The sequence below is a fragment of the Microcaecilia unicolor genome, chromosome 1 (assembly GCF_901765095.1).
Source record: "Microcaecilia unicolor chromosome 1, aMicUni1.1, whole genome shotgun sequence".
NCBI lineage: Eukaryota > Metazoa > Chordata > Amphibia > Gymnophiona > Siphonopidae > Microcaecilia > Microcaecilia unicolor.
The window spans coordinates 653,080,200-653,107,540 of NC_044031.1; the positions used below are offsets into that span (position 1 = coordinate 653,080,200).

The following is a 27,341-nucleotide window of genomic DNA, read 5'->3' on the forward strand; positions in this document are numbered from 1 at the left end:
GACGAAAGACCCGAGAACAAAACGTTCCACTGGGCCAATCTCGCTATCTGAGTTCGCCTTTGTAACAGGGAACACAGACTACAGTTCTGAGGACGGTGCTCGGCCCCCAGACACTGAAGACACGAAGAGTGCCTATCAGTGAGCGAGATTACCCGGGCGCACTGGGTGCACTTCTTGAAGCCGCTGGAAGGCTTCGATGTCATGGGCGGAAAAATCACGCCGGCGAAATCAAAATCCGAAATGACGAATTTGAGCACCAAAACTTTAAGGGAGAAAAATCTCGACCGAGGCCGAAAAGAGGCCTACCCCGACGACGAAAGAAAACTTACCGGGGCAAAAACTGGAAATACGGGAAGGGGCAAACGAAACCCAAGGGGGTTTTCGGAGCACTTTCCGAACGAAAAGAGAACTTTTCCGAAGAAAAACACGTCGATTAAGAAAACGGACGCGCGAGGTCGACTCTCCGGGGCTCGACACGGCAAAACACAGCCGTACCGAGTGCGGACGAAAGAAGACTGGCCGGCTCGAGCCGGTTTCGGGTGGGAAGACGGCCGCGCATGCGCGGTGCACGCGGGCGCGCGAGAGCTAGCAAAGGACTTTGCTAGTGAAGATTCCGATTGGAGGGGCTGCCGTGGACGTCACCCATCAGTGAGAACAAGCAGACTGCTTGTCCTCGGAGAATGTATATTATCTTCCGTTTAAGAAGGGGACTTCTAGCAATAGTGAGAGAAATGAGGAAGAGCTTTGCCAACCTGCAGTGGATGTTTAGGATGTCTCAGCATTGCTTGAGGTTTTCTCTGAGGATTTGGTAGATTGAGCAGACTGGAAGACTGGTGAGTTTGTGAACTGCATGGTCATGATCAAAAAGGCTTATCCAGGTGTTTGTGAATGCTGCAAAGGATGGCTCAGAGGTACAGATTAAAATTGAGAGAGTCCAGGTGTCTCTATCTAGGCATCCTCAGGCCATGTGGTAGGTGCCTATTTTATAACGGAACCTAGTGCCTAGATTCTTTCATAGAATACTAGCATATCCCAATATCAGTGCCCCTTAATATTTAAGTGCTGCAGTTACACCAGTTGTATAGCTGGCATAAGTGTGGGCATCTAAATACATCAGGGACAAATATAACTGCTTGCTCTGGGATTGGGAGCATGAAATGTCGTTACTATTTGGGTTTCTGCCAGGTACTTGTGACCTGGATTGGCCACTGTTGGAAGCAGGATACGGGGCTAGATGGATCATTGGTCTGACTCAGTATGGCTATTCTTATGTTATGCACATACGCAGGAGCCTTGCTTATGTCCCACAAATGCATACGTCCCCCTTGCAAATACGTGCACTCTGAGAATATAAGGCACAGGACTGTATCCAGTGAGGCTGGCATTCAGTATTTTCTGCTGGTATGTGAGGAGTGCAGTCAGTTAAAAATTGACATCTTTGATACCATGTCTTTACTGAGTGGTTCCTGAAGAAGCCCCTATGAGGGTGAAACGAATCTGGCCACATTGAATGAACACCAGCAGTTGACAAGCCAGTTTTTGAAAGCTAAGTTTATATATGCCATGCTGTAGCTTGGTGCCCTTATTATTCAGTCATTGTTGTTAAACTTGAGCTCTTACGTATGGGCAGTTCTGAATGATAACTGGAGGGAAAATCAACCCCATGAAAGAAATCAGATCACTGGCACAAAATCTTTTATAGATAATGGTGTCTTGTTGATCAGACCCTGGCTGAGCCTGGGTTTCTGAGGGTTTTCCCCCTTTTTTCATTTTCTATTCATTTTACACAACCCTTTGGATTGTGTTTTGCTGCTTTTCAGTTTTTTTCTGTATTAGTTTACCTGACTTTGATTAGCAGCTCAAACTGTTTTTTATGAGATAGTTTCTAATCAGTATGTGTACTTGAGTTGATCACAGAGGAAACAGCTAGACTGCTGCAAACCCTGAAACTGCAGTGAATGCAGATAAATGAGAAATGTTTGCAGAGACATGCTGAGGAAACTATAGGATCCAGAGGGAGTGCAACACGAAGAGCTTGGTGGACCCCAAATTATCTATTGCTCCAAGCAATTAGGTTGGGGTCTAATGTTCAGGCTACAATTTGGGAGAGATTGTATGAGACTGGAAAGAGGGATATTGCCCATTAAAATTACATTCACAAGGCCAAGTTCTTACGCTAATTAATGTCTATGCACCTAACAGTGGTCAGGCAGCCTTTTTGGAAACATTCCACTGGAAGTGTAATTGCTGATGGGGATTTCAATTTAACAGTTAACCTAGACATTGATAACACAGGTAGAGCTGCAACACAGTTCTGTAACACTGAGGGAGCCGTGAAACAGTTTTTGGAGTGTCACAAATGAAGAAATCCGGTCTTACCTTCCATTAGACCTTCCCACTATTCCAGAGCCTGTGAGATAATTGTGTCCATCAACCAGCAGGTGGAGATAGAGAACTGAAAACTGAGCCGAGACATCTCTCTTGGCATCCAGTCCAGCTCCTCAGTATTTACATAGTCAAGCAGTAAAGATAAACTCAGAATAAAACACAACAACCTTAAACAACTCGCCAACCTAACACTAACTAGACAAGCAAACATATGTGGACCTCTCATCTCTGAAGAGATATGCAGGAAGAGAACAAGAGATATGCAGGAAGAAAACAAGAGATATGCAGGAAGCACCATGCAAGGTGACAGTCTGTTTAGTTGGTGCAAAGTAATGGGTCAAATATCTCAGAAACCTTAGGCAGGCATCTGGAATAGTGGGAAAGACTAATGGAAAGAAAATCATCATCAGGTAAGACCTAAATTCTTCTTCCATTATATAGCTTCCCACTAGTCCAGAACCCGTAGGGTATTTAAAAGCAATCCCTAGAGTGGGTGGGATCCTGGCACCGCCACCCTGAGGACCGAAGCCCCAAAACTGGCTTCCAGTACGTTGCAACGTCCACTCTGTAATGTTTGGCAAATGTATGCAGTGTCGACCATATCGCCACCTTGCAAACATCTGCTGGAAACAGTGTGGAAGTCTCCATCCAGGATGTTGTTGTACACCTCATAGAATGAGCCTGCTTCCCCGCAACCAAATGAGATACTCGACTTCAGCCATCTAGCAATTGTGGGCTTGGAAGCCATGAGGCCAAGCCTCTGTTTACCAAAATGTACGGTCTGTCCGATTTGCGAAACTCACATGTGACTTCCAGTTATCTAATAAGGACTCTACGCACATTGAGAAGCTTCAAGAATGCCGAGCCTCTTTGTCCTCTCTGCGAAAGGATGGAAACGCCACAGATTGGCTGATACCAATTTCGGAAGACAGGAAGGAACCATATGTTCAGAAGACTCCTGCCTCCAAAAAGCAGAGAAAGGGATCCTGACAAGACAGCCTGAAGCTCTGAAACCCTACATGCCTACGCAACAGCCACCAAGAACGCTGTCTTTTCAGGGAGGCCTTCCAGAGTGGCTCAAAAGAAGGCTTCTGAAGAGCCCCGAAGGACTAAATTAAGGTTCCACTCTGGACATGGTGTACAGAAGCGCTCCCTGCAAGAAATCAAATGATATCTGGGTAAGCCACAAGAAATGTCTTCTGTAGTCGGCCTCTGAAACATGCCAAAGCTGCAACCTGAACTTTTAGAGAACCCAACACCCATCCTTTCTAAAGGCCTGCTTGGAGAAACGCTAGGATGTGAAGGATCTGAGCAGAGAAGGGAGAAAGTCCGTACTCAGAACTCCAGCCCTCGAATGTCCTTCACAACTTTGCATACACCATGGATGTAGAGCATTTCTGAGCCTGAAGCAAGATAGCAATGACCAAATTAGAATAACCTTTTCATCTTGGAGTCCTTTCAATGGCCACGCCATAAGACCAAAGGGGCACAGATCCTCCATGAGCACTAGACCTTGCTTCAGTAGGCTGTATACCTGTGGAAAATGGAGAGGATCCACATCCACCAGTTGAAGCAGTCCACGTATCACAGCCTCTGTAGCCAATCTGGGGCTACGAGAATTATTCGACCCTGGTGCTGCATGATCCTTTTCAACACATGACGTACCACAGGCCACGGAGGGAAAATACAGTAGATCTGTCTCTGGCCAGGGCTGCAGTAGGGCATCAATCCCCAGTTCTTTCAAACGGTGGCACTTTGGCACTCTTTTCATTACCATGAAGTTCAGAAGCAGAGAATGCCATCGGTTCCTTATCGGCTGAAAACCCTGGCTGGATAAGTACAGACCAAAGGTCCATCAAGCCCAGCATCCTGTCTCCAACAGTAGCCAATCCAGGTCACAAATACCTGGCAAGATCCCAAAAACGTACAAAACATTTTGTACTGCTTATCCCAGAAACAGAGAATTTTCCCCAAGTCCAATTTAATAATGGCTATGGACTTCTCCTTTAGGAAGTCGTCCAATCCTTTTTAAACTCTAAGCTAACCGCCTTTACCACATTCTCTGGCAACAAATTCCAGAGTTTAATTAAACGTTGAGTGAAGAAATATTTTCTCCGATTCGATTAAAATTTACTACTTTGTAGCTTCATCACATGCCCCTTAGTCCTAGTATTTTTGGAAAGCGTAAACAGACGCTTCACGTCTACCTGTTCAACTCCACTCATTATTTTATAGACCTCTATCATATCTCCCCTCAGCTGTCTTTTCTCCAAGCTAAAGAGCCCTAGCCGCTTTAGCCTTTCCTCATAGGGAAGTCATCCCATCCCCTTTATCATTTTCGTCGTCCTTCTCTGCACCCTTTCTAATTCCACTATATCTTTTTTGAGATGCGGCGACCAGAACTGAAAACAACATTTGAGGTGTGGTCGCACCATGGAGCGATACAAAGGCATTATAACGTCCTCATTTTTGTTTTTCATTCCTTTCCTAATAATACCTAACATTCTATTTGTCTTAGACGCAGCAGCACACTGAACAGAAGGTTTCAACGTATCATCGATAACGACACCTAGATCCCTTTCTTGGTCTGTGACTCCTAACGTGGAACCTTGCATGACGTAGCTATAATTTGGGTTCCTCTTTCCCTCATGCATCACTTTGCACTTGCTCACATTAAACATCATCTGCCATTTAGACGCCCAGTCTCCCAGTCTTGTAAGGTCCTCTAGTAATTTTTCACAATCCTCTTGCGATTTAACGACTTTGAATAACTTTGTGTCATCAGCAAATTTAATTACCTCACTAGTTACTCCCATTTCTAGGTCATTTATAAATATGTTAAAAGGCAGCGGTCCCAGCACAGACCCCTAGGGAACCCCACTAACTACCCTTCTCCATTGAGAATACTGACCATTTAACCCTACTCTTTGTTTTCTATCTTTTAATCAGTTTTTAATCCACAATAGAACACTACCTCCTATCCCATGACTCTCCAATTTCCTCTGGAGTCTTTCGTGAGATACTTTGTCAAACACCTTCTGAAAATCCAGATACACAATATCAACTGGCTCACCTTTATAGACGTTTGTTCACCCCTTCAAAGAAATGTAATAGATTGGTGAGGCAAGATTTCTCCTCACTAAATCCATGTTGGCTTTGTCTCATTAATCCATGCTTTTGAATATGCTCTGTAATTTTGTTCTTTATAGTTCTCATTCTCCCGGGTCCAAGGAGTGCCTGCTGAGAAAACCCGCCTCCACATTCCAGGACCTAGCAATGTGAGCTGCTGACAAGCAGAGAAGATTTTTTCTGCCCAACTCATGAGAGAGGCCACCTTCACTGCCATCAGACGGCTGTGGGTCTCACCTTGCTTGTTGATATAAGCCACCGCACTGTCGGAGAAAACTCAGGCCGGGGGGGCCTCTGCCAGAAAGGGAGCAAAGTTGCATAATGTATTCCATGCTGGCCTGAGCTCCAAGCGATTTATCAACCACCGAGACTCCTGCTCTGCCCAGGTGCCCTGTACCAGTTGGAGCTTGCAATATGCTCCCCACCCCCACTTGCTGGCGTCCATTATCAATGCCCCCCATTGTGTTACTGGAAAGGGAGCTCCAATGGTCAAATTCCTGGGTGACAGGCACCACTGCATACGCCGTCTGGCATAAGGCTGCATATGATGCCCTTGCCCACGGCACCACTTCCATCGCTGCCGTCACTGACCCCGGAGCCTGGACATAATCCCAGACCCTGATTCTGCCTTGACTGAGAAGATGAATTTGTTGAACCAGCTTCTACCTCCTGCATTCCATGAGGAAGATCCTCTCCCTTGATGTGTCGAACAGAATGCCTAGATACTCCAGCGTCTGTGATAGGATTGGTCTGCAGAAGATGGACAACTTTGGTCACTGCCACAATAGCATGATAAACTAATGAGCTAGTCAATAAAATATGGGTGAACTCTGATTCCCTAGTGCTGAAGGAAGGCCACCACCACCACCATAACCTTGGTAAATGTTCTTGGTGCCGTAGCAAGACCAAAGGGCAAAGCCCTGAACTGAAAGTGATGGCCCAGCACCGCAGAATGTAGAAACCTCTGATGCGGTGGGTATAAGCAAATACACCTCCTTGAGACTGAGGGTGGCGAGAAATTCTCTCACTTGAACAAAGGCTATGACTGCTCTTAGTGTTTCCATGCAAAAGCAGGACACTTGGAGGCAGTGATTTAGACCTTTGAGATCCAAGATTGGACAAAAAAAGGTGCCTTCTCCTCTTTGGGACAATGAAGTAGATGGAGTATCTGCCTTGTCCCTGTTCAGCCTGGTGAATTGGAACAATGGCCCAGAGCACCAGCAAGGAACCTATGGTGGACTGAACCTCGACCGCCTTGGTTCCCTTTTGACAAGGAAACTGCAAGAAGAGAGAAGCGACCATGTGGGAGAATTCCAACTTGTAACCTTCTGTAAGAATATCTAGAACCCATTGGTTTGACGTAATTTTGGTCCACTCCTCCCGAAACTCCTGAAGATGTCCTCCCACCAGAGGAAGAGAAGAGTGGACCAGTCTCACATCATTGCGAAGCTAAGGAGGCATTGGTTCTTGCCACAAATGAACTGTACACTGTCACTTGAAGGCCCAAAGAGGCCACTTCAAAGGCTTATTTCAGCTAGCTTTCTAGCTTCCTATCCTGTATATATCTTTTAGGACAATGCCGCTTCCACCAGCGTTAACAAGGGAGTCCACCCTGGGAACCTGCAATTTATCTTTCTCCTCCGGAACCGACAGGTAGAGGTGAGTCATGGCTCTTCCCACTCGTAGCCCTATGTCCAGTGAGACCCATTCAGTTGTATCTGGTTCTGAATGTCTCAATGCACAAAGAAGGCCTTAGATCTCTAAGCCCCCTCATGATTGACGAAGATGGAACTCCTGATGCCAAAGCAGAAGGCTCCTCAATGAAAAGAACATCCAGTGTTTCAGAAATAAGAGTACTGAGCTACTCTTTATGAAACAACCTCAGTACTTTCTGATCATCCCCCTCCTCAGTAGGGAGCTCTCCTTTCTCTAATGGCTCCTTTGATCAGACCGGGGCTACATCAGATAAGGAGGAAAAAGCACAGATAGCCTCATCTGCCCATTCCTGGAAGTCTAAATGAGATCTCTTAGGAGCCAGAGGGGCAGCAAGGTGAAGAACTGAAGTACCTTGCAGCAACTCTAACTGGTTCAGTAAATAGGCCTGATGTAAGAGCAATATAAACTCCAGAGAAAACAAAGATCCTGATGCAGCTGAATGCTCTGTTGGGTGCTGAGCTGTAAAATGGTGGCTTTGCTGTGTGTGTAATCTAACAAAATGGTGCCCGTTCCCACACTCACCTGCATGAAACTGTGCACCAGCCCTGCTGGACAATCTGAAGTCCCTGGCATATTCAGATGCTGCACCAAATCCAAAGATGTGCTGCTGCGACCATTTCCTCTGCATCCTGCAGGATTCCTGGCTTGCACACTGAAACTCTCCAATGCCAGCTGGCACGTCCCACAGCAGGAACACCGTTTAACTGCCTCAGCGGGAGTCGCCATTCACCCCAACTTTCAAAAGTGCAGCACATCAGGATCCCTTCCCTGAACCAAGTAGAACTTGCAGCCTTCCAAATGATTCTGAGTCAAACTTTAGTCAGACATACCACTGCTGGCTGCTCTCCCCAAGCTCACAGTCTCCACAAGTCTTACCCCAGACAAGAAAGGATCAGGACTGATACTCTGTCCCATGTTCTCCAGTAAACCTCTCTTTTCTTTTTAAGGTTGTTGTGCTGGAAAAGGAGAGTTCCACAGAAAACAGGGGAGATGTGAATGGAGGGAAGACAAATTCACAGGGCACCAGACAGAGATCTGAAAACCTCCAGATATGACTCTGCAGACTCAAGCCACCTGCAAAGCTCAACTAGGGACCAGTTGACCAACAGGACCAAGAGCAAATCATTCAGAACCAGAGGCTGAAAAGCGTGTCCATCCACCTGTGGCAGCTAGAAAATACTGAGGAGCTGGACTGGATGCCAAGAAAGATATGTCTCAGATCAGTTTTCAGTTCTCTATCTCCATCTGCTGATTGATGGACACAACTATCCCACAGGCTCTGGAATAGTGGGAAGCTACATAATGGAAATTCTGATATTTGCAGACCCTACGGATTGGGATTACCATTTTTCTCTAGAGCTCATAATGGTTATTTGCAGATAAATATGTGATTTAAGGGAGATGCTGGGAAGGCGACATATCTCTATTGGCCCCATTACATGTTCTGACCACACTCCAGATGGAAGAAGGAACATTTAGTATCTTAATTATACTCTCTTGGGAAACCCAGACATCTGTGCAAAAGTAACAAAAGCTACTGAAGAATTTATATATATTTTAATGACAACGGAGAGATTATCCAGGGGACCTTGTGCAACTGCTTAAAATACGTATGGAGAGGAAAGCTAACTGGTGGAGTATCAAGAGGACAAGGGAAAGGATGAATAAAGAGGAGCTAAAACAAAAAGTAAGAGTTGGAAGTGGGCCACAATAAATAGCAAACCCCAAAACACTGAAAGAATGAGAAATGGCTAGAGGGGCCCTAAGAACCCTGCAGGCCAAGGAGATCAAATTTTAAATTGAATCTAATGAAGCAAAAATATTTTGAAGGTGGCCACAAAGCCAGCAAGCTGCCAGCCCAAGAACACAGAGAACATATCAAAACCATATAGAACAAATGTGAAATAACAGGGAGGGGGAATATCTTTCTAAAAAGCAAAACTATAAGCAGTAAATTTGCACAGTTTTACTCAGGAATTGTATACAGAGAAAGTAATTGTGATGTCGATTGTCTACAAAAATATTGAGGGAGGGGTAGGGATGGAGCTTCCTATTCTGGGAGCAGAGGGGCAATACATTTTGAACAAACTCATTTTGGGCAAGGGAAGTGGAACATGCGATTCAATCACTGAAAAGTGGCAAGGCTTTATGGCCAAATTTTATAAGACCTTTAGACATCCACTATCAGGAATACTTGTTAAACCATGCAATAATTTTCTCAAAGGGGGGCGGGGGGCGGAGAAGTGGTAGGAAGAAGATTTCAAATATAATGAGTGGCCTGCATTACAGTAATCCACAAGGAGGGCAAGGATAAATTTCTTGGTCATTACAGACCCATTTCTTTTTTGAATATTGATATAAAAATGTTTGCAAACATTTTTAGCGGCGTGCCTCCAGAGGGTGATACATCTGGTAGTGCTTTCTGATCAGTCAGGACCTTACGAGACTGGGAGACTGGGTATCCAAATGGCAGATGAAGTGCAAATTGATGCATGTGGGAAAGAGGAACCCGAACTATAGTTACGTGATGCAAGGTTCCACATTAAGAGTGACTGACCAGGAAAGGGATCTAAGTGACATCGTTGATGATACGTTGAAACCCTCTGCTCACTGTGCGGCAGCGGCTAAGTATGCAAGTAGAATGTTAGGTGTTATTAGGAAAGGAATGGAAAACAAAAATGAGGACGTTATAATGCCCTTTTATCGCTCCATGGTGTGACCACACCTCGCATGCTGTGTGCAATTCTGGTCACTGCATCTCAAAAAAAGATATAGTGGAATTAGAAAAAGTACAGAGAAGAGCAACAAAAATATTAAAGGTGATGGGACGACTTCCCTCTGAGGAAAGGCTAAAGCAGCTAGGGCTCTTCAGCTTGCAGAAAAGATGGCTGAGGGGAGATATGATAGAGGTCTGTGGAGTGGAACAGGTAGACGTGAATCGCTTGTTTACTCTTTCCAGAAATACTAGGACTAGGGGGCATGCAATGAAGCTACAAAGTAGTAAATTTAAAACAAAAAGGGGAGAAAATATTTCTTCACTCAACATGTAATTAAACTCTGAAATTCGTTGCCAAAGAATGTGGTAAAAGTGGTTTGCTTAGCAAGGTTTAACAAAGGTTTGGATAGCTTCCTAAAAGAAAAGTTCATAAGCCATTATTAAGATGGACTTGGGGAGAATCCACTGCTTCTTTCTAGGATAAGCAGCATAAAATGTATTGTACTGTTTTGGGATCTTGCCAGGTACTTGTGACCTGGATTGGCCACTGTTGGAAACAGGATTCTGGGTTTGATGAACCTTCGGTCTGTCCCAGTATGGAAACACTTATGTACTCATACCTGGTCAACAGGCTGCAGATAATGTACGGAAGACACTGAACTTAATTTGGCATGTGGAAAGGAGAGATGACCAGGCCTTGGTCTTCCCTTGATGCTGACAAAAGCTTTTTACAGGGCGAATGGGAGCTTCCTGATCCATGTAATAGAAAACGTAGGGGGGGGGGGGATTTAAAAAAAATGAACCTCCAGCCTCTAGATTATGGGGTAATCCTGATATTTAGGAAATTGATACAGAGGAAAAGTTGTTATATCTCCTTCTGATGATGATATTCATCTTGAGTTTGACTACTGCTCATGTTTCCCTGCCTGTTATGAGTGGGCAGCTATCACACAAAAGAACTATTGTGCTTTAAGTATGCCAAATTTTCTGAGGGTCTATATTATAAGAAGTAAGAGGTTGCTAGGACCAGGGAGAGTCCTGGGGGTGGCAACAGGTGCAGGAGGTTATGGGCTGGGTCCTGTTTAGCTATTAACCACTTTATACCCACCTGGGTGTTGCAAAGGGAAGAAGGAAGAGAAGTAAGCTGGCAGCAGAAGGAGAGATCCCCCTGGAAGATACTGGCTAACCTTATGGACTTGGGTGTCCAAAGTACTGAGAGAAGCAGGCTGCAAAGCCTGGGGTTGGGAGTCCCCAAAGTATTGAAGCTAGTTCTGAGCCCATGTATCTGTGTGGGGGGAGGCTCAGGGTGAAGACCTATGAAAGCATAAAGTATTAAGCTAGAAGAAGTGTGCCCAGGGGCTGGAATAAAGAGTTGCCTGAGAAATATGCAGTTCGTGAGACCTGTTTAATTTGCTTAGTGGGAACCAGGTCACCCTGAGCTAGAAGGGGTAGCACACTAATTTGCATATGATCTGCATATTGAGAACCAGGTCACCCTGAGTGAAGAGGGGATATCACAATATATAAGTGATGATTATATAGAGACAGGCTGAAGCCTTCTTATCAAGAAATTATATTGCTGGGACGGTATTTGTGTGTTCTTATGTGAGAGCAGAAATTTTGTGGAGGTCTCTGGATTTAAGATTTATATGGCAAAGTCAGAATTGATGAATCTTACCATTCATGAGGTGACTGTGGAAAGAGTACAAGCCAACTTTCCATTTCAGTAGACAAAGAGGGTTGAAAACTGTAAGATTCAATAATGATCCATTAGTGAGAAAATTGGTTACGGATTTGGATAAGTAGTCCAGCTTTAACCATATTTGATTGGGCAGGGTGGCAGAGATAAAAATGATGGCCCTTCTGAAGCTACTGTATCTGTTCCAGACACTCCTGAGAACATTGCCGGGGACCTTGGTTAAACCCGTCCCCCCCCCCCCAAAAAAAAAAAAAAAAAACTAGAATGCTGGACTTTTTGGCTGCATCTGGTGAAACCCCCCAAAACCTAGAATGCTGGAATTTTTGGCTACATCTGGTGAAAGTGCCTCTCTCAGTAGTCAGGAGAATACTATTTCAGCTCAAAGAGAAAAAAGTGTTGGGAATGCTTAATATAAGACCTCATTATACTGCAACCGAATTAAGCACTGCATGGTTGTTATTGAAACCATTGCTCGATCTACATCCATAGCTTAGGTTTCTGTAAAGTATACCATTATACTACTTGCCCTGGTTTCATGAGGGGGAGAGGATGGTGATGGAAGGGACAATCTACTCTACATTTATACTGATACAATACAATGATGAGGTCCCACTTGGAGGCGCAACACTTTTGCAAGATGGGAAGAACAAGGTCTGTGTGCTCTGAGCCAGTTTATAGAGAGTGGGGTGGAAGGCAGAATTTGGGGGATTCCCCGAGATAAGTAAACAATATCATTATGTGTATATACTGTACAAGTGAGACACTAGTTATAAACACCTTTGTGAAGGTGTTGACAGAACCAAAGTCTGATTTTGAGATCATATATTCTAACCTTACCGCCCGGAAGGGAATCATTTTAAAGACATTTTGGCTGTTAAATGTTCTTCACAACAGGAACGCAGACAAAGAAAAGCACCACTGGGCCTTCAAGAAAGAGATAATAGCTGGCTAGTTTCCAAACTGCTTTTTTTTGGCAGTTTGGAAACTAGCCAGCGTTCAGCGTGATTGAATGTACGTCCAGCGGTAGCTGGCAATTCATTTAGAACTTCTGCTCATACATTGTGAAGATATACCCTGACCCCTGAGGCAGGCGCTTGTGCGCCGAAACACTGCCCGTGTCGGGTCTTTTTCACAATAAAGGATGACTATTATCTCTTTCTTGAAGGCCCAGTGGTGCTTTTCTTTGTCTGTGTTGTATACTTGTATGCTGTAATACCCTCTCTTTTGTTACTGTGCTTCATAACAGGAAACCACAACATACAGAAAAGTGGGGCTGAGATCTGTGGAAGAAGGAGGGGGCTTGGAGAAGAAGGAATTTTTAAAATACTTGTAAACGTCTTTTATTATTAAAACAGTGCACAATAAACATAACAACACTTTAGAATCACGCGAAAAACACAACCAAGAAGATGTTCCAATCAATGTGGAAATTAAAAAGTGTAAGACCTTTCTTCCCAAGGACCGTCTTCTGCAGCCTGGTACAATCAATGGTACTCAGTCATCTAGATTACTGCAATGCACTCTACGCTGGCTGCAAACAGCAAATAATCAAGAAACTTCAGACAGCTCAGAACACTGCAGCTAGACTCATATTCGGCAAAACAAAATATGAAAGTGCTAAACCCCTGCGAGAAAAGTTACACTGGCTCCCACTCAAAGAATGTATCACGTTCAAAATATGCACCCTAGTTCATAAAATCATCCATGGAGACGCCCCAGCCTACATGTCAGACGCCCCAGCCTACATGTCAGACCTAACAGACTTACCACCCAGGAATGCTAAAAAATCGTCCCGCACATTCCTTAATCTTCACTTCCCCAACTGTAAAGGTTTAAAATACAGACTAACGCATGTGTCAACCTTTTCCTACCTGAGCACACAACTCTGGAAAGCGCTGCCAGGGAACTTAAAAACGAACTATGAACTAACCAACTTCCGCAAACTACTGAAAACCCATCTCTTCAACAAGGCTTACCACAAAGATCAACAAACATGAACTCCTACACATATATCCAGAACTGCTTTACAAAATATGCTTATCAAACTACTATCTTGTTTCATCATTATTATGTTACCCAAAATCCTGTTATACTAATTGTATATTTTCTTACATATTTCCATTACTCATGATGTATTGTAAGCCACATTGAGCCTGCAAAGAGGTGGGAAAATGTGGGATACAAATGCAATAAATAAATAAAAACAACAAACAGAATCAGTAATGCACCGTCGTGATGCATAGAGAAACTCCACGAGATTGTCTGTCCCGGTCGGTCTGTTTGATCATGGGGTTAAGATGTTGTACAGATGGTATTTATGGTACCTACAAGAATGCATAAGATTTTTCCAGAAGCGAACAAGCACTGCTGGATCTAGTGTGGGCATGAGAAGATATTTGTCCACTTATGGTGGGAATGCCCTCAAGAGAAGCAATACTAGGTACATGTGAGTCCCCTCAAGAGAAGCAATACTAGGTATAGGTGAGTAAGTGGCTATCTGAAAACATCAGAATTAATATACTTTTAGAAGTCAGGGCATATCTTTTATTGCTTTTTCATATTATAGTACAAATCAAAGAATTTACAACTTTGAATAGGAAACTATACAAGTTTCCACATTATGTCAGGAAATTGTTTTTATTAGTCGTTGATATACTGTCTTAGAACATAAAAGAGGAGAGACCAAGTAGATAATCTAGAAGATAATAGATATTAACCAATATAAAATATCAGGAAACGCATGAGGATTTGCCCATCAAAATTAAATGCCTCGAGTATCCTAACTAAATCTGGATATCCTTCCTTCCTTCCAAAAAGAACTGTAGCTGGGAAGGCTCAAAGAAAATATGCCTAACATTATTCAAGTAAATCAAATACTTGGACAGACCGAAGGTCCATCAAACCCAGTATCCTTTTCCAACAGTGGCCAATCCAGGTCACAAGTACCTAGCAAGCTCCCAAATGAGTAAAACAGGGTTCCATGATAAGATCCCAATATAGTGTTAATTCCTCAATCATTTTATCATATACTAACTTCCCCCATAACCAGAGGGTGACCTGGGCATTCCACATCTCCATGGGACCCTCACTCAGCAGATGGCCTGGGCATTTCGCTTTTCAGTGAGGCCCTTAATCCCTTTTTACTAGGTCCTTGAAATATTTCGCATTCCCCTCAAGTCTTCTCCCCTACTCCATCACTCTGCAAAAGAGCTAACAAACAGTGGTAGTCTCACCTTTGATCTCTTCAGTTCAGTTTGTATCCCATTGTCCATTATCTTAACAGCAACCTGTCCATCAGAAACATCTGGTCGAAGGAACGGCGGCCTCACTACCACTGTCTGTTCTTTCTTCGGTCGGCCAAGATACCTACTCAAACAGAAAGGAGAAGATTCACTAGTTTCTCACATCCATGCTCATTGCTTTCTAACCTAAACATAACTAGACTTTTTTTTAAACTTTACTTTATTGAATTCTCTACATATTGAACAATATTTGGCTTTCCTGGATGTTCACCAACACTGGAATGACTGTTACTAGCTCCCAAAAACTTTAAATTTAAAAATGTCACCTTACTGACAATACTTTAGTTTGCCAATGGCTATAAGTGGCTCCTTATCTTGTTGCACTTTCCTTTAGGAAACTTTTAGCAATGGCTGAAAAATAAAATACAAACCTGTCCTTGACTTCAGCCACCATCCGATATTAAATTTATAATAGTATGAACATTGATACATGTTTTGAATGAAAATTACACATGAAAAACCCCCACACTATTTCTCAATTTTATGCCACGAAAATATAATACAGGACTGTTGTCAAGATTAGCATGTGACAGGAACAGGTTGCTTCCTCCTGAGGAGATCTATTTCTGATGCATATCAAGGGGAAAACCCCACAAAAATATAAACAATTCTTTATCTTTCATGCAAGACCAGTTCAGATGTGGGTTGTGTCCCTTGCCAGCAGACAGACTTCACTCATCTTATAGGAGGCAGATGCTGCAATCAGCTTCTCAGTATTTCCCTAGCTCCAGCAGATGGTGCAGAAATGTGGTCTGGTGCAGCATCTATTAACAGGCTGTTCCTAGGAAGGCAGTAGGCCTTGATTCCCAGTGGATCATAAATTGAGGTTTTGGAATGGTGGGAAACTATGTAATGGAAGTCACAGACACAGGTTTTTGTTTTCGGGAGTGGGGGGAATGCTATTTCTTCAGTCTTCTTCCTCCACAAGGAGACTAGGGTGAAGATAACTCACAACTCTCAGAGAACAGAGACTGGCTCAAGTTTCCTTCTGGAGGGTCAAGCATGCAAGACCCCTACTTAGACTGTGAGCCCATTTGAGACAGGGACAGTGCCAGTTCCTGTAAAGAAACTGTAAACCACTTTGGTCTATAGGCAGTATATAAATACTTAAAATGTTTCCATTGCGTCTGACAGATCAATCCAGAGACAGCAGGTGAAGAGAGAGAGAGAACACCTTTACTTTGGTTATCCTCTATCTCAGCAAGTGGATGGACATATCCTGTGCTGCTCTCTGGATGAGCTTTGCTCCTGACCTGTTCTCTCAGGTTTAGCTGAGCTAGGGGTATTGGCTGGGCTCGGCCACTTTAGGGTAAACCTGGTGGTACCAGGTCCCTCCCCTATCCTTTCCCTTCCTCTTTCCTTACAGCATGATCTGATTCTGCTAACTGGCTCTCCTGCCTCTAGTTAAAAAAAAAAAAAAAAAAAATGAAGGGCCTGCACAACTCTGTGCAGTGTCTAGAGAGCAGGGAATTCTTTCTTCTCCCATACTGTTGGTGAGGACAAAAAAAAAAAAAAGCAAACTAAGTATTTACCTTTCTTTTACAGAGGTGGGGGGTATGGGCTCCTTTCTGCACCGGTCGGGGAATATTCGATGTGCCGGTTGGGTAGGGAGTGCGGTATTTTGGTGGGCTCTGCAGCTGTTTGTTCACCAGCAGCTGCCATTTTGTTTGTATGCTTTGACGGTGTTAAAAGGGCCCTGGAGATTTTTTTTTTCTCGAGTGGGCAAGCTCTTGCGCTTCCTGCCCCTCTCTCCGGCCTACCCATCACTACCCTTCAGCTCGTAGGCACTCATTGCAGGAGCACTGTTGTAGCAGCGATTCCCAGGGTCTCTTGCGATTTTCCAACACTCCTTCTGGTGTCCTTCGGCATCATTGCACGATGATGGCACAACGGGGTCTGTGGCCTTGTCTTAACAACAACAAAAGAACTAAAACAAAACAAGCCCAAATCATCCTGTAATCCTTTCCAGTGCTGATGTCTGGTTAGCATGGACTCTGCAACTGGACCCTCATCTCAGCTTGCAGCCTAGGACCCTGGCTTTCCCCTGGACCTCTTCAGGATGGAGGTCGGCCATTGAAAGTGGCTTGCTCTTTCAGTGCATCTCTGGGGCACCGGCTGAACTGTTTGTCTTGGCTGTGTTCTGCTACGCTGGATGCATGGCCTCCTCGGCTCGGGCTGCAGTTATGGTTCCTGGCTGGGGGAACCCAGCTTTCCTGGTTCCCTAGTGGACGGCATACCTTTTGGGACCTTCCTTTGGTTGTGCTTGGCTTCTCCGTTAAGTAGGGCCATTTGATGTCTACTTTTGGGGTACTTTCATCAGTAGTCTTGTGCAGTGCTGAAGGCTCTGCCGCCCTGTTGAATTACATGGCCCATTTGCTGGTCCCTTTGCTGGCCTTACTTTGGATGCCTTACCATTCTCCGGTACATTAACCATTCATAGTCAAGCCGGCGCTCCTTTCCTGTGGGAATTGAATTTTGGGCAGGCCTGTATGCTGGACGTCTGAAACCTGCTCTGTGCCCCTTGCTTTGTCAGGGGTTCCTTGGCTTTTAGGTCAGGTCCCCTGGTTCTCCCCAGAGGCTGCGGCCCTGGTCCTCAGGCTGGAGGTTGGCAGGGCATAGGTGCTGACTTTCGGTTCCTTTCAGGGTTCACCTGCTGTCTCGTGGAGTAGCAGCGGTGACTTTCTCTCATATAGGAAGGTTGTTTGTGCATCACGATCTGTCTTGGCCGATCTGTCATTCAGGCTTTGGGTTCATTTTCTTTTTTTTTTTCTGGATCAGTCACTCCTACCACCCAGTTTCTCTTAGAGCTGGTGGTCTGCCTTCTTGCAGCTTTGTCTTTACCACTCTCCAAATTCAGAGTGTCTTGAACAGTGTCAGCCTATGGTTTCTGTTCTAGGCTTCTTCTCCTGGGTCTTTCATGGGTGTCATTTTCTCATTGCAGGTCCTGCAGACTTTCTTAGAGCTCTGCTTGGGGGGGGGGGGGGGTGCCTGTTAGTCATGGATACAGGTCCCATGGCCACGGGCCTGGGCCCTGTTTTCCTGTCGGCTCTTCGGGGGGGGGGGGGGGGGGGGGTCATTTTTGCCTCCCGGCCTTCAACACCCGGTGTCTTCCAGGTCGGTGCATTGTTGATGGGTGGTTAACCCTGGTTGGTGGTACCATCTCGGGACATGAGCCTTTCTCCATCTCCAAGCATCGAGCCTTGCCAAGCTTTGGCAGGGATCGTATCACAATGCCGGGCTTAGTCATGGAGCCTTGCCTCAGTTTCGGCTGTGGAAGCCTGCCTACCTCTGGCCCTGGCTTCACCCAGGTGGCCTTGACTAGGCCCGGCTTCTCCCATGGGCCCTTACCTGGCTCTGGCCATGGAGCCTTGCCTAGCTATGGCTGGGGGGGGGGGGGGGGAGCCTTGCCCATCTTAGCCCCCTGACTGTTGAGTCCTGCTTAGCTCTAGTTCTGTCCGTAGGATCTTGCTAGCCCCAGTTTCAGCCATAGAGCTTTGACTACCTTTGTCTTTGGATGTTTGGTATTGTCTACTGCAGACTTTGGTCCCAGCAGCCAAGTCTGGCATAGTTTTGGATCCTCCAATTGTGCTTAGCCTAGTTCCATCTTTAGCCATCTGGCTAGCCCGAATACGCTGACTTCGGCTTTAGCTGAAATGTCCTTCCCTGGCTCCAGCCGTGCGCCTTGATGCTTGGGCTTGCTTTCCCGGTTCCAGCAGCACCACCCTTGGGAGGGCTCAGTTTTTGTTTTTTTGGGTCTTGTTCCGACTGGCTGCTGGCCTTTGCTCTGGCCTGGTCTACCGCGTTGCCTCCTTGCCGGTGGAAGTAGCTCCGGCTCTTACCGGGGACGCATTGGTCACAGCAAATTCTTCCATGCCTATATGGTGTGAACAGTGGAGTCTTCTCTGTGTGAAGACTCTTTCTTCTCCTGGTGGCGGGTCCAGGGCCGGATGTTTTACAATTTTTTCCTATGCTCCTGGTTGCATCTCGGTTCATGGATCGGGATTACCCTGAGGAGCTTTGCTCCATTACGAGTTTCTCTTCCATGCACTCCCAGGTGGAACGTGCCATTCCCAGCTAGCAGCTTAGGTCTTGCTATCTCTCTTGCAGGTCCTTTTCTGGTAGTTCATAGATGCAGCTGGATACGTTCCCTTCCCTGGCACCTTTGCTGTTACACCTCGCTGTTCGTTGGTTCTGGTCCTGTATGCCTTTCCAGCGAGGGTTTAGGTGCCACATGAGATTTCACACAGGCAGTGGATTCTGGTCTCCTTCCCTGTTTGAGGTGTGGTGGTGCTCGCCAGGCGGCAGAGAGTATTTCCAGGTGCTAATCCTGGTATCGGCTTCCCGGTGGTCTGCTGTCCTTGGCCTATTCTCTCTCGTGGCCATGTTCTGGGTAGCCTTGGGCATACTCGCCTTTTCTGTTTTTTTCATTTGTGGCAGCAGCTATGGTTGTTTGCTGATGACCATCAGAACGCGGCGTACCTGTCTTTAGGGATTGTGCGTCCAGCCATAATTGTGGACTGCTCTGGTACATCCCACTCATCTCTGGATTGATCTGTGGTATGCTATGGAAGGTAAAATTAGTCCTTACCTGATATTTTTTTTCATTAGTCCCAAAAGATCAATCCAGAGGCCCGCCCTTTGTTGGTTGACTAAAACCCACTTTTATCAAACCACTTCGGATATTTCCCTCCCACAGGAACGGTGGAGAAGGATCCTACTTGGGCTTTATAGAGACAGGAGAGGACTTATATGTTGGATTTATTCTTCGTCTTCTATTGCTTTGTATCGACAGTACTGAGGTTAAGATGGATACACAGGTCCACACATAGTAACCTCTGAGATTTTCTATCTCTAGCTGCTGGTAGAGGGACATAACTCACTCATCTCTAGATTGATCTGTTGGGACTAATGAAAAGAAAATTATCAGGTAAGGACTAATTTTACCTTAGTCCTGAGGGCACAGTTCTCCCTTCCTCTCGAGACTTGCAGGGTAGCATCCCTCTAGGTCTTGGGATTGAGGCTGGGCTCATTGCATAATTATAAAGGAAAAGATACCTTTATATCCAATACTTTCTTCCTTCCGAGGATAGTGTTTTGTTCTCTTCTGATGGTAAAGAAGTCAGGTGATGTAGACCAGAGCAGGAATGGCCATTATTAAATCCTTCTAAATTTTGAATAGGTTTTTGTCTATTGATGTGTCCTAATAAGGCACAGTGGTCTTTAAGGCATTGATTTCAGGAGGAGTCAAGGAGATGATCACTTTGGACTATATCAGCAAGTGCTGACAAAATCCCAGAAAGCCGGCTAGCCCACTTGATTAGAGTGCAGGAGTCCTTATAGGCAGATCAGAATCTTCTTCCAGAGGATAAGGGTAGGGCAGTGTCCTAGCCTCCACTGCATCCAGAGCTGCGGAGTCAGTTTACCAAGCCTTCGACTCAGACTCCTCTATTTTTCTATTGTCTGACTCAGACTTCTACTGATATTAGATTTTAAAATTTTTGTTCTGCATTTAAAGTATTGCTAAATAAAATTTTAGATCCAGGACAAAGATATAAAATGATAAATTTACCATATATTATAATGTAAGTTTTTATTTTAAAGTTGGAGTAGGAGTTGGTACATTTTTATCAACTATGATTCCACCTAAAATTGCTTCCCTCCAGTGCTATTGCCCCAATTGCAGCCCTTCTTTAAGTGCCTTAGCACTGGTATGTATGTTTGGAGATTCATCAGCTAAGGTGCAGGAGTCTTGAGAATTATCATGGTTTCTCCCAACTGGTCTGGGTAGAGTTTGGGTACATCAACCTAGATTAGTCTGGCACAAACAATAAGGAAGAGGAAAATTTGAATTTACCCGTTAGTTTTCTTTCCTTGTGTCCTGCCAGCCAGTCCAGAACCCACCTATGGAAGACTTGGTAGTCAAGGCTCCGCAGACTAACAAATTCAGAAAAAGCTAACAGTTAGTATGTCGTAGCCCACTCAGAAGGTAGTTGCACTCTTGGTGTACGGAATTATCTTATTCCTGGGTCAGCAACCATGGAATGATGTTCTGACTGCATCAGGTTTGGCTTTGGTGGTGAATTGGAGACCTAAATCATATATTTACCTTTGGCCATCTTAGCTTCCCATAGGATACTGAGGAGCTGAAGGCAAAAACCAGCCTCCTATATGGGGAGGGGTGGGGGGGGGGGGGGAAATAGACAGTTCTGAGCTTTCTTTTTCTCTGGCTCCATCTGCTGGCAAAGGGACATAACCCACTTCTCTGAACTGGTTTGGCAGGACTCAAGGAAAGGAAATATAGCCCAAACTTCCCCATATGTTTGATTCTGTTAAGACCACACAATGTTTTTGAATGATATAGATCTGTAGGAATTAGTCAAATAGTGAAGAAAAATCATACCGTGGAGCAGGAGAGCTGCAAAGCACATGACTGACATTCTTCCAGCATCCATTGGTGAAGGGGTTCACACCCCCTCGGAATTTACCCGTAACCTGAGAAAGGAACAAGAAAAGCATTACTGCTTAGATCCACAGAACAAAGACAACAATAAAAATACAGTGGTCAAGGAAAAGAGTCCCCACGCTAAGGGCTAGTCCCTCCCTTGTGCCTTACCTGCTCGTTAGTTGTACGTCCTCTGGCAACCAGCACCATATGGAACCCTGTAAGGCCAGCTACAGGAACAAAAAATAAACCCGATACACACATCACTGCCATGCTGGGTTCACATTGTCAAGGCAAATGGCATAACAGCATGCCTATCAAGAGAGAGTAGATACATCTGACAGGGGAAAATAAGGCTCCCTGGAATAGGAACACATTCTATACAGTTCATACAAAAATCTGTGTGAGGGAACAGAGATAACTTATCAGGTAAAGGTGATCTGTCAAACTGTACCTAAATGTAATTCATGGTACATTTCAAACAGGCTTATGTGAGAAGCCAACTAAAGATGTTTCAAGTTTCATTATGCTTGATATACCAATTATAGAAAATCTTGGGAGGAAACAGCTCATGAAGTACACCCCTGATCCGACCTAGTTCCTTAGCAGCAGTGCTGTGTTGTATGGTGGGTTTGAGACTTGGTTCAAGTCTTTTGCTCCCTGGTCAGCTAGGTTGACAATGGGCACAGCCTCTGTGGAGAGGAGCCAACCACTGTGCAATGGCAATACCTAATGGATGGATTTAGGGTATCGTAGGTTTCCAGAACAAAACCCTAGCATATGGACCCAGCTAAGAATTACAGCTGCAATGACTGGGAGGAGATATAAAATAGAAAAAAAGTCTCTGACCTAGAGACCAACAAAAAAGCAGTTTTAGTTCAGGCCAAAAACAAATCCACGGCCAAAATTCATGACTGTTTCGGCTGCCGTGAAGAGTGACGGAAGGGAGGAGGGAGAGTTTCAGTTTCAGCCTGAAAATGCACGAGCATTTTCAGCCAAAACTCAAATCAGGATTTGGGGTCAGTTTCGGTGCTGAATCCGAAACTGAAATTCGGTCGGCCTGTACTTTGAACAGTAGGAGATCTTATCCCCGAGTACAAAAGTGCTAAAAATCCAAAGGAGCAGGGAACGTACTTCTATGCTGCATTTAGGTAAGGTGTTCCTGAGGGGCGTTGGACAGCACCAGAAACACACGTAGACTGTATTTTCAACTCTACACATGTTTTTCTGTACTAACCATGGTTTCAGAAGGAAGTTTCAAAGGCAAAGTATGTGCATTCTTTTTGAAATGTTGTACCAAATCCAGAAGTAAAACACCCCAAAGAAGAGAATCTGAAAATTCCTACTAAAAGGAGATAAACCTTCTAGGTATCTAAGAGATGCAAAAATCCAAAGGCAGAATAGGTAAGAGAAAGGAAGAAAGCAGGATTTGAGTCGAGTGTGAATTTGCTCAGTATTTACAGAAGGCGAAAGATGATAAAAAAACCTAAGGGATGAAACAGCTTTGATAGACGTAAAATGATTTTAAAACCAACTACAGAGGCAGAGGTATTTGAAGTCCTTACTCAAATGAGTGGATATGATTCTATCAATGCAGGATTATTTTAACACCTTGTATACTGGGTTATCATCAAAATTATGAAGAAGCTTAGTCTAATCCAGAATACGGCAGCTAGATTGATTTTTTAAAAGTCTAGGTTCAATCATGTGTCCCTTTTATTCCTAGACTTACACTGGCTGTCAGTCAGAGTGCAAATTAAATTTAAAGTTTATCATCCAGTTTTTAAAACATTAGTTGGCGACATTCCTGATAATTTCCCTTTTCTGATTAACTTGTTAGTAAGTCAATTTAGAACCCATAGCTGTAAACGCTTGATCTTATCTTTTCCATCTGTTAAGGATATTAGATACAAGAAAATCCATTTAAGATCATATTATCATTATGTGGTTGCGCTATGGAACACATTGCCTTTGTCTATCCATCAGAGTTCATCATACAGTGTTTTTAGGAAGCGTCTGAAAACATGACCTTTTGAGAATAATTCAAACTAGATTATGTTAGTATTTTCTAGTTTGTGCTGTATATGATTTTTGTATTGTATTTTTGTGCAATATTGTGACCCACTCTAAACCTGATGTTTTCAGACATTTTGCAGGATAGAAGATACTAATAGCTTAGCAAAAGTGATGCAAACGGGGAAAAATAATCCTGATTTTAGTGATGTGTTGCAGGGTTCCATTTTGGGAATCCAGTAAAAGGATTTTGGAATCATTGTGGACAATAAACTACAATCCTCAGCTCAGGGTGCAATTTAAGTCAAAAATGCAAATAGAATGTTAGGAATTATTCAGAAAGGAAAAGATAATATCACGCTGAAGATATACTGTGTGCTGTTCTGGCTGCCCCATCTGAAAAGAGATATACTGGAAGTACAAACGGTTCAGATAAGGATGACTAAAACCAACACAGATAAAGAAAAGCTAAACAGGTTAAGGCTTTTCAGCTTGGAGGAGGTATGAGCAAGAGGAAAAATGATTTATGAATAGATGAACAGAGAACAGTTTTCTACCCTTTCAACTAGTGCTAGGAGACTCTGTGTGAAACCAACTGGTATTATACTGAAAATAAATCTTAGGGACTGTCACCTCTTGATGTCTAAGAGTGAGTGACAGAGAATGGATCTCATCTAGATCATGAGGGTACTTCCAAATGACCTGCACTGGCCACTGTTATAGACAGGATGCCACTGGGCTCAATGGACCACTGCTCTGAAGCATGGGACTCAATGCACACATCAAGATGCTGGCTGCATTCATAAATGTTAATGTTGGCACCCCTTGTGGCTATATTCAGCTTGTCCTTGAAGCCAGGAAGCTTCAGAGGACCTGGAAGAGTGTGGACATGGAAAAATTATGACTTACCTGATAACTTTCTTCCCTGTAGTTGCAGCAGATGAATTGAGAAAGACTAGGTGGCTGGCTAGGCAAAGCAGTAATAGGCTCTGAATCCTGAGAACACTTAAACATATAGGCTTGGTGTTTACACCACAAACTCTGGGGAGAATGGCTCCTGAGAAATCCCAAAGGAACAAAGCCCAGGCATGGCAGCATGTTCAATGAGTACTTAAACTCTGGAATTTGTTGCCAGAGAATGTGTTAAAAGCAGTTAGCTTAGCAGGGTTTAAAAAAAGGTTTGGATAATTTCTTTTAAAAAGTCCATAAGCCATTATTATTAAGATGGACTTGGGAAAATCCACTGCTTATTTCTAAGCAGCATAAAATTTGTTTTACTCTCTTGGGGATCTTGCCAGGTACTTGTGACCTGGATTGGACACCGTTGGAAAAAAAATACTGGGCTTGATGGACCTCCAGTCTGTCCCAGTATGGCAACGCTTATGTTCTTAAAGAAAAGTTACCAGTAGAGCAATTACTGAAGCCGTGGGAATGGAATCATGCTGTTGTAAAATGACCATGGGAGACAAAGAAGAAACAGAATCAGACAGAGGGAGCTGAGGAGAATGCAGCCACGAGTCTCCTGTGCGGGAAACTGACGGTTCCCCAAAAAGGAAAACACTGCCAGCTGAATTAGAGCCATTACAACCTGCCAGACACTGACCCCACACTTCTCTGCGCTTCCCACAGCGAGAGCAGCATTTTACAACTGGACACTGCTCTGCGCTTCCCACAGCAACAGCAGCGTTTTACAGCCTCTGCTGACATCGGAACTAAAGTGAAACCAAAATCAGCCTAAAGAGAAATTAAAATTTAAAAGTAACACTCATCCCAGTGCCGAAAATGAAGTAGACAGCCACTTCTCTGTAGATATTAATGCTGCCTGAAGTAGAGCAAATATCCTCTCCAAGAAACTGGAACAGCCGTAGAAAAAGCTGCTGCAGTGCCTCTTTTCCTCCATTTGTGTGTGTGTGTGTGTTTTTTTTTTTTACTGTCGTGAGGAAGGAGAATGGAGGAAATGGCTGGAGAGGAGTAAGGGGAGGGGACCTGGCTTCACCAGGTGTATCCCATAAAGTCGGCACTGCTTAGCCAAGACACCCCCAAGCTCAACTGAACTAGGAGACCCAGATTAGGAGCTGAGACAGGATGAGACCAGGAACTTGTGAGACCATCCACCTGCCTGCTGAAGAGATATTAACTGACAAAAAGAGTATACCATCCTATAAGACAGAGTTCAGTTCAGTGCTCTCTATCTCTACCTGCTGGTAGATGGTCATAACCCACAAGTCTCTAGATTAGAGAATTGCACAGGGACAGAAATTTCACCCGTCCCAGCTGGAATCTCCTCCATCCCTGCAAGTAGTATCACCCGTCCCCTGTGCTAAAATAACTTAACAGTGCTTATGGGGATTTCAATGCTATCAACCATATCCACTAATTTATTTTTTAGAGCTATTATAATTGTCATGGCACAAGGAAAGGACAGGTAGCCTGGCCTGGCACTACACTTCCACAGGAACCCCGCAGGACCTGAATCCATCCCCACAGGAGTCCCATGGACCTGGAGGGGATCCCTGCGGGAACAGCGGGATTCCTGCTAACCCCATTCCCATGCAGCTCTCTACATTTGCTGCAGACACTAAGGAAAGTCCCAATACACAGTGTTACTTCTGTTAGTCTAACATCAGTAATGGACAAAAATTATGTTTATTTTAGTTTATTCACATTTGCTATACTGACTTCACTAACTTGCAGGTTTACAATCTAAAAAACCAAGAAAGTGAAATGAAAAAGATCTACAAAAACTGGACAGGAAAGAACAGTCATTGGTATGAATGGCTGTTCTTTCCTGTACAGTTTTTGTTCATACTAGGTATGGACAGTGAAATGACAGTAAAGGAAGAACAAAGCAAGACAGAGAAAGAAAATAGAAAATCAACAGAAAGTCAATCTCAGTAACAGACAAGAAACAGTCCACCTAGGTGGGGGTTGAACGCAAGATGGAAAAGTCACATTTTTAAAGCAGTTTTATATTTTGCCATTGATGGTTTAGCTCAAATGGATAGAGACAGAGAGTTCCATAAATAAGGAGCAGTAAAGAAAAAAAAAAAACATGGCGTCTTGTCCTTTCCAAATGGTGATCATTTATAGAGCAAAGTAACCAAGCCAGGGAATACGGAATCGTGAGAGATGATAAATAAAGAGGCAAATCTACCCTAAATGATTTGAAAGTGAGCATGAGAAGCTTGAACAAAACATGCTGTCTGACCGGAAGCCAGTCGAGACACAATTGATGGGTATGGCAGAGAAGTCTAATCGCAGTATTTTGAAGATACTGTAATTTCTTTAAGCAGACTATGTTACAATAGTCTAATCTGGAGATCACTGAAAAAAGAATGAGAGTGTGAAACGTATCATAGTGAAAATACTGTCTTTACTGAGTGCAGTTGTCGAAGGATGAAAAAAAAAAAACAGTCTTACAAACATTACATATTTAGGCAGAGAAAGAAAGGTAGGAATCAAGAGTCACACCTAAGTAATGAAGAGAGTCTATCGGCTGGATATTGGCCCCAAAAAGATTTAAAGTATAACTTGGGATTGGTAAACCACCTGAAAATCAGCAGGCTACTGTTTTTTTGCTTATTTAAAACCAATTTATGATCAAAACACCATTTAGCAACTAAATCAAGACAATCTTGTAAAAGGACCAATAGAAGGAGAAAAAGGGTTTATGGGAAAAATCAGAAGTATATCATCCACATAAAAATGATGAGATGCCTGTCGATTGGATAACAGTAGCAAGAGGGCTAAGATTAAAAAGAAGTGGGGATAGAACAGAACCCCGGGGAACACTACAAGTTAGGGAACACAAAGAGGACGTAGAGGAAACAATGGTAACCTTATAGAAATGATTTGAGAGGAAGGAGCTGAACCAGGCCAGACAGTTCTATTGATACCAAGAGATGAGAGATGGGAAAGTAAGAGGGAGTGATTAAC

The 27,341-nt window shown here is 44.0% G+C and overlaps 1 protein-coding gene across 2 annotated transcripts in view; it reads right to left on the reverse strand.

The window, feature by feature from the left end:
* The window catches only part of ZDHHC5 (zinc finger DHHC-type containing 5), a 155,575-nt gene that overhangs the window by 24,520 nt on the left and 103,714 nt on the right, over window positions 1-27,341 (reverse strand). For both annotated transcript variants that reach the window (XM_030186170.1, XM_030186178.1), the window contains exons 6-8: window positions 21,564-21,666; window positions 21,351-21,442; window positions 14,882-15,014 (exon numbers count right to left, since the gene is read on the reverse strand). In XM_030186170.1, coding sequence (XP_030042030.1) covers window positions 14,882-15,014; window positions 21,351-21,442; window positions 21,564-21,666 — 328 coding nt within the window. The remainder of the gene's footprint in view (window positions 1-14,881; window positions 15,015-21,350; window positions 21,443-21,563; window positions 21,667-27,341) is intronic.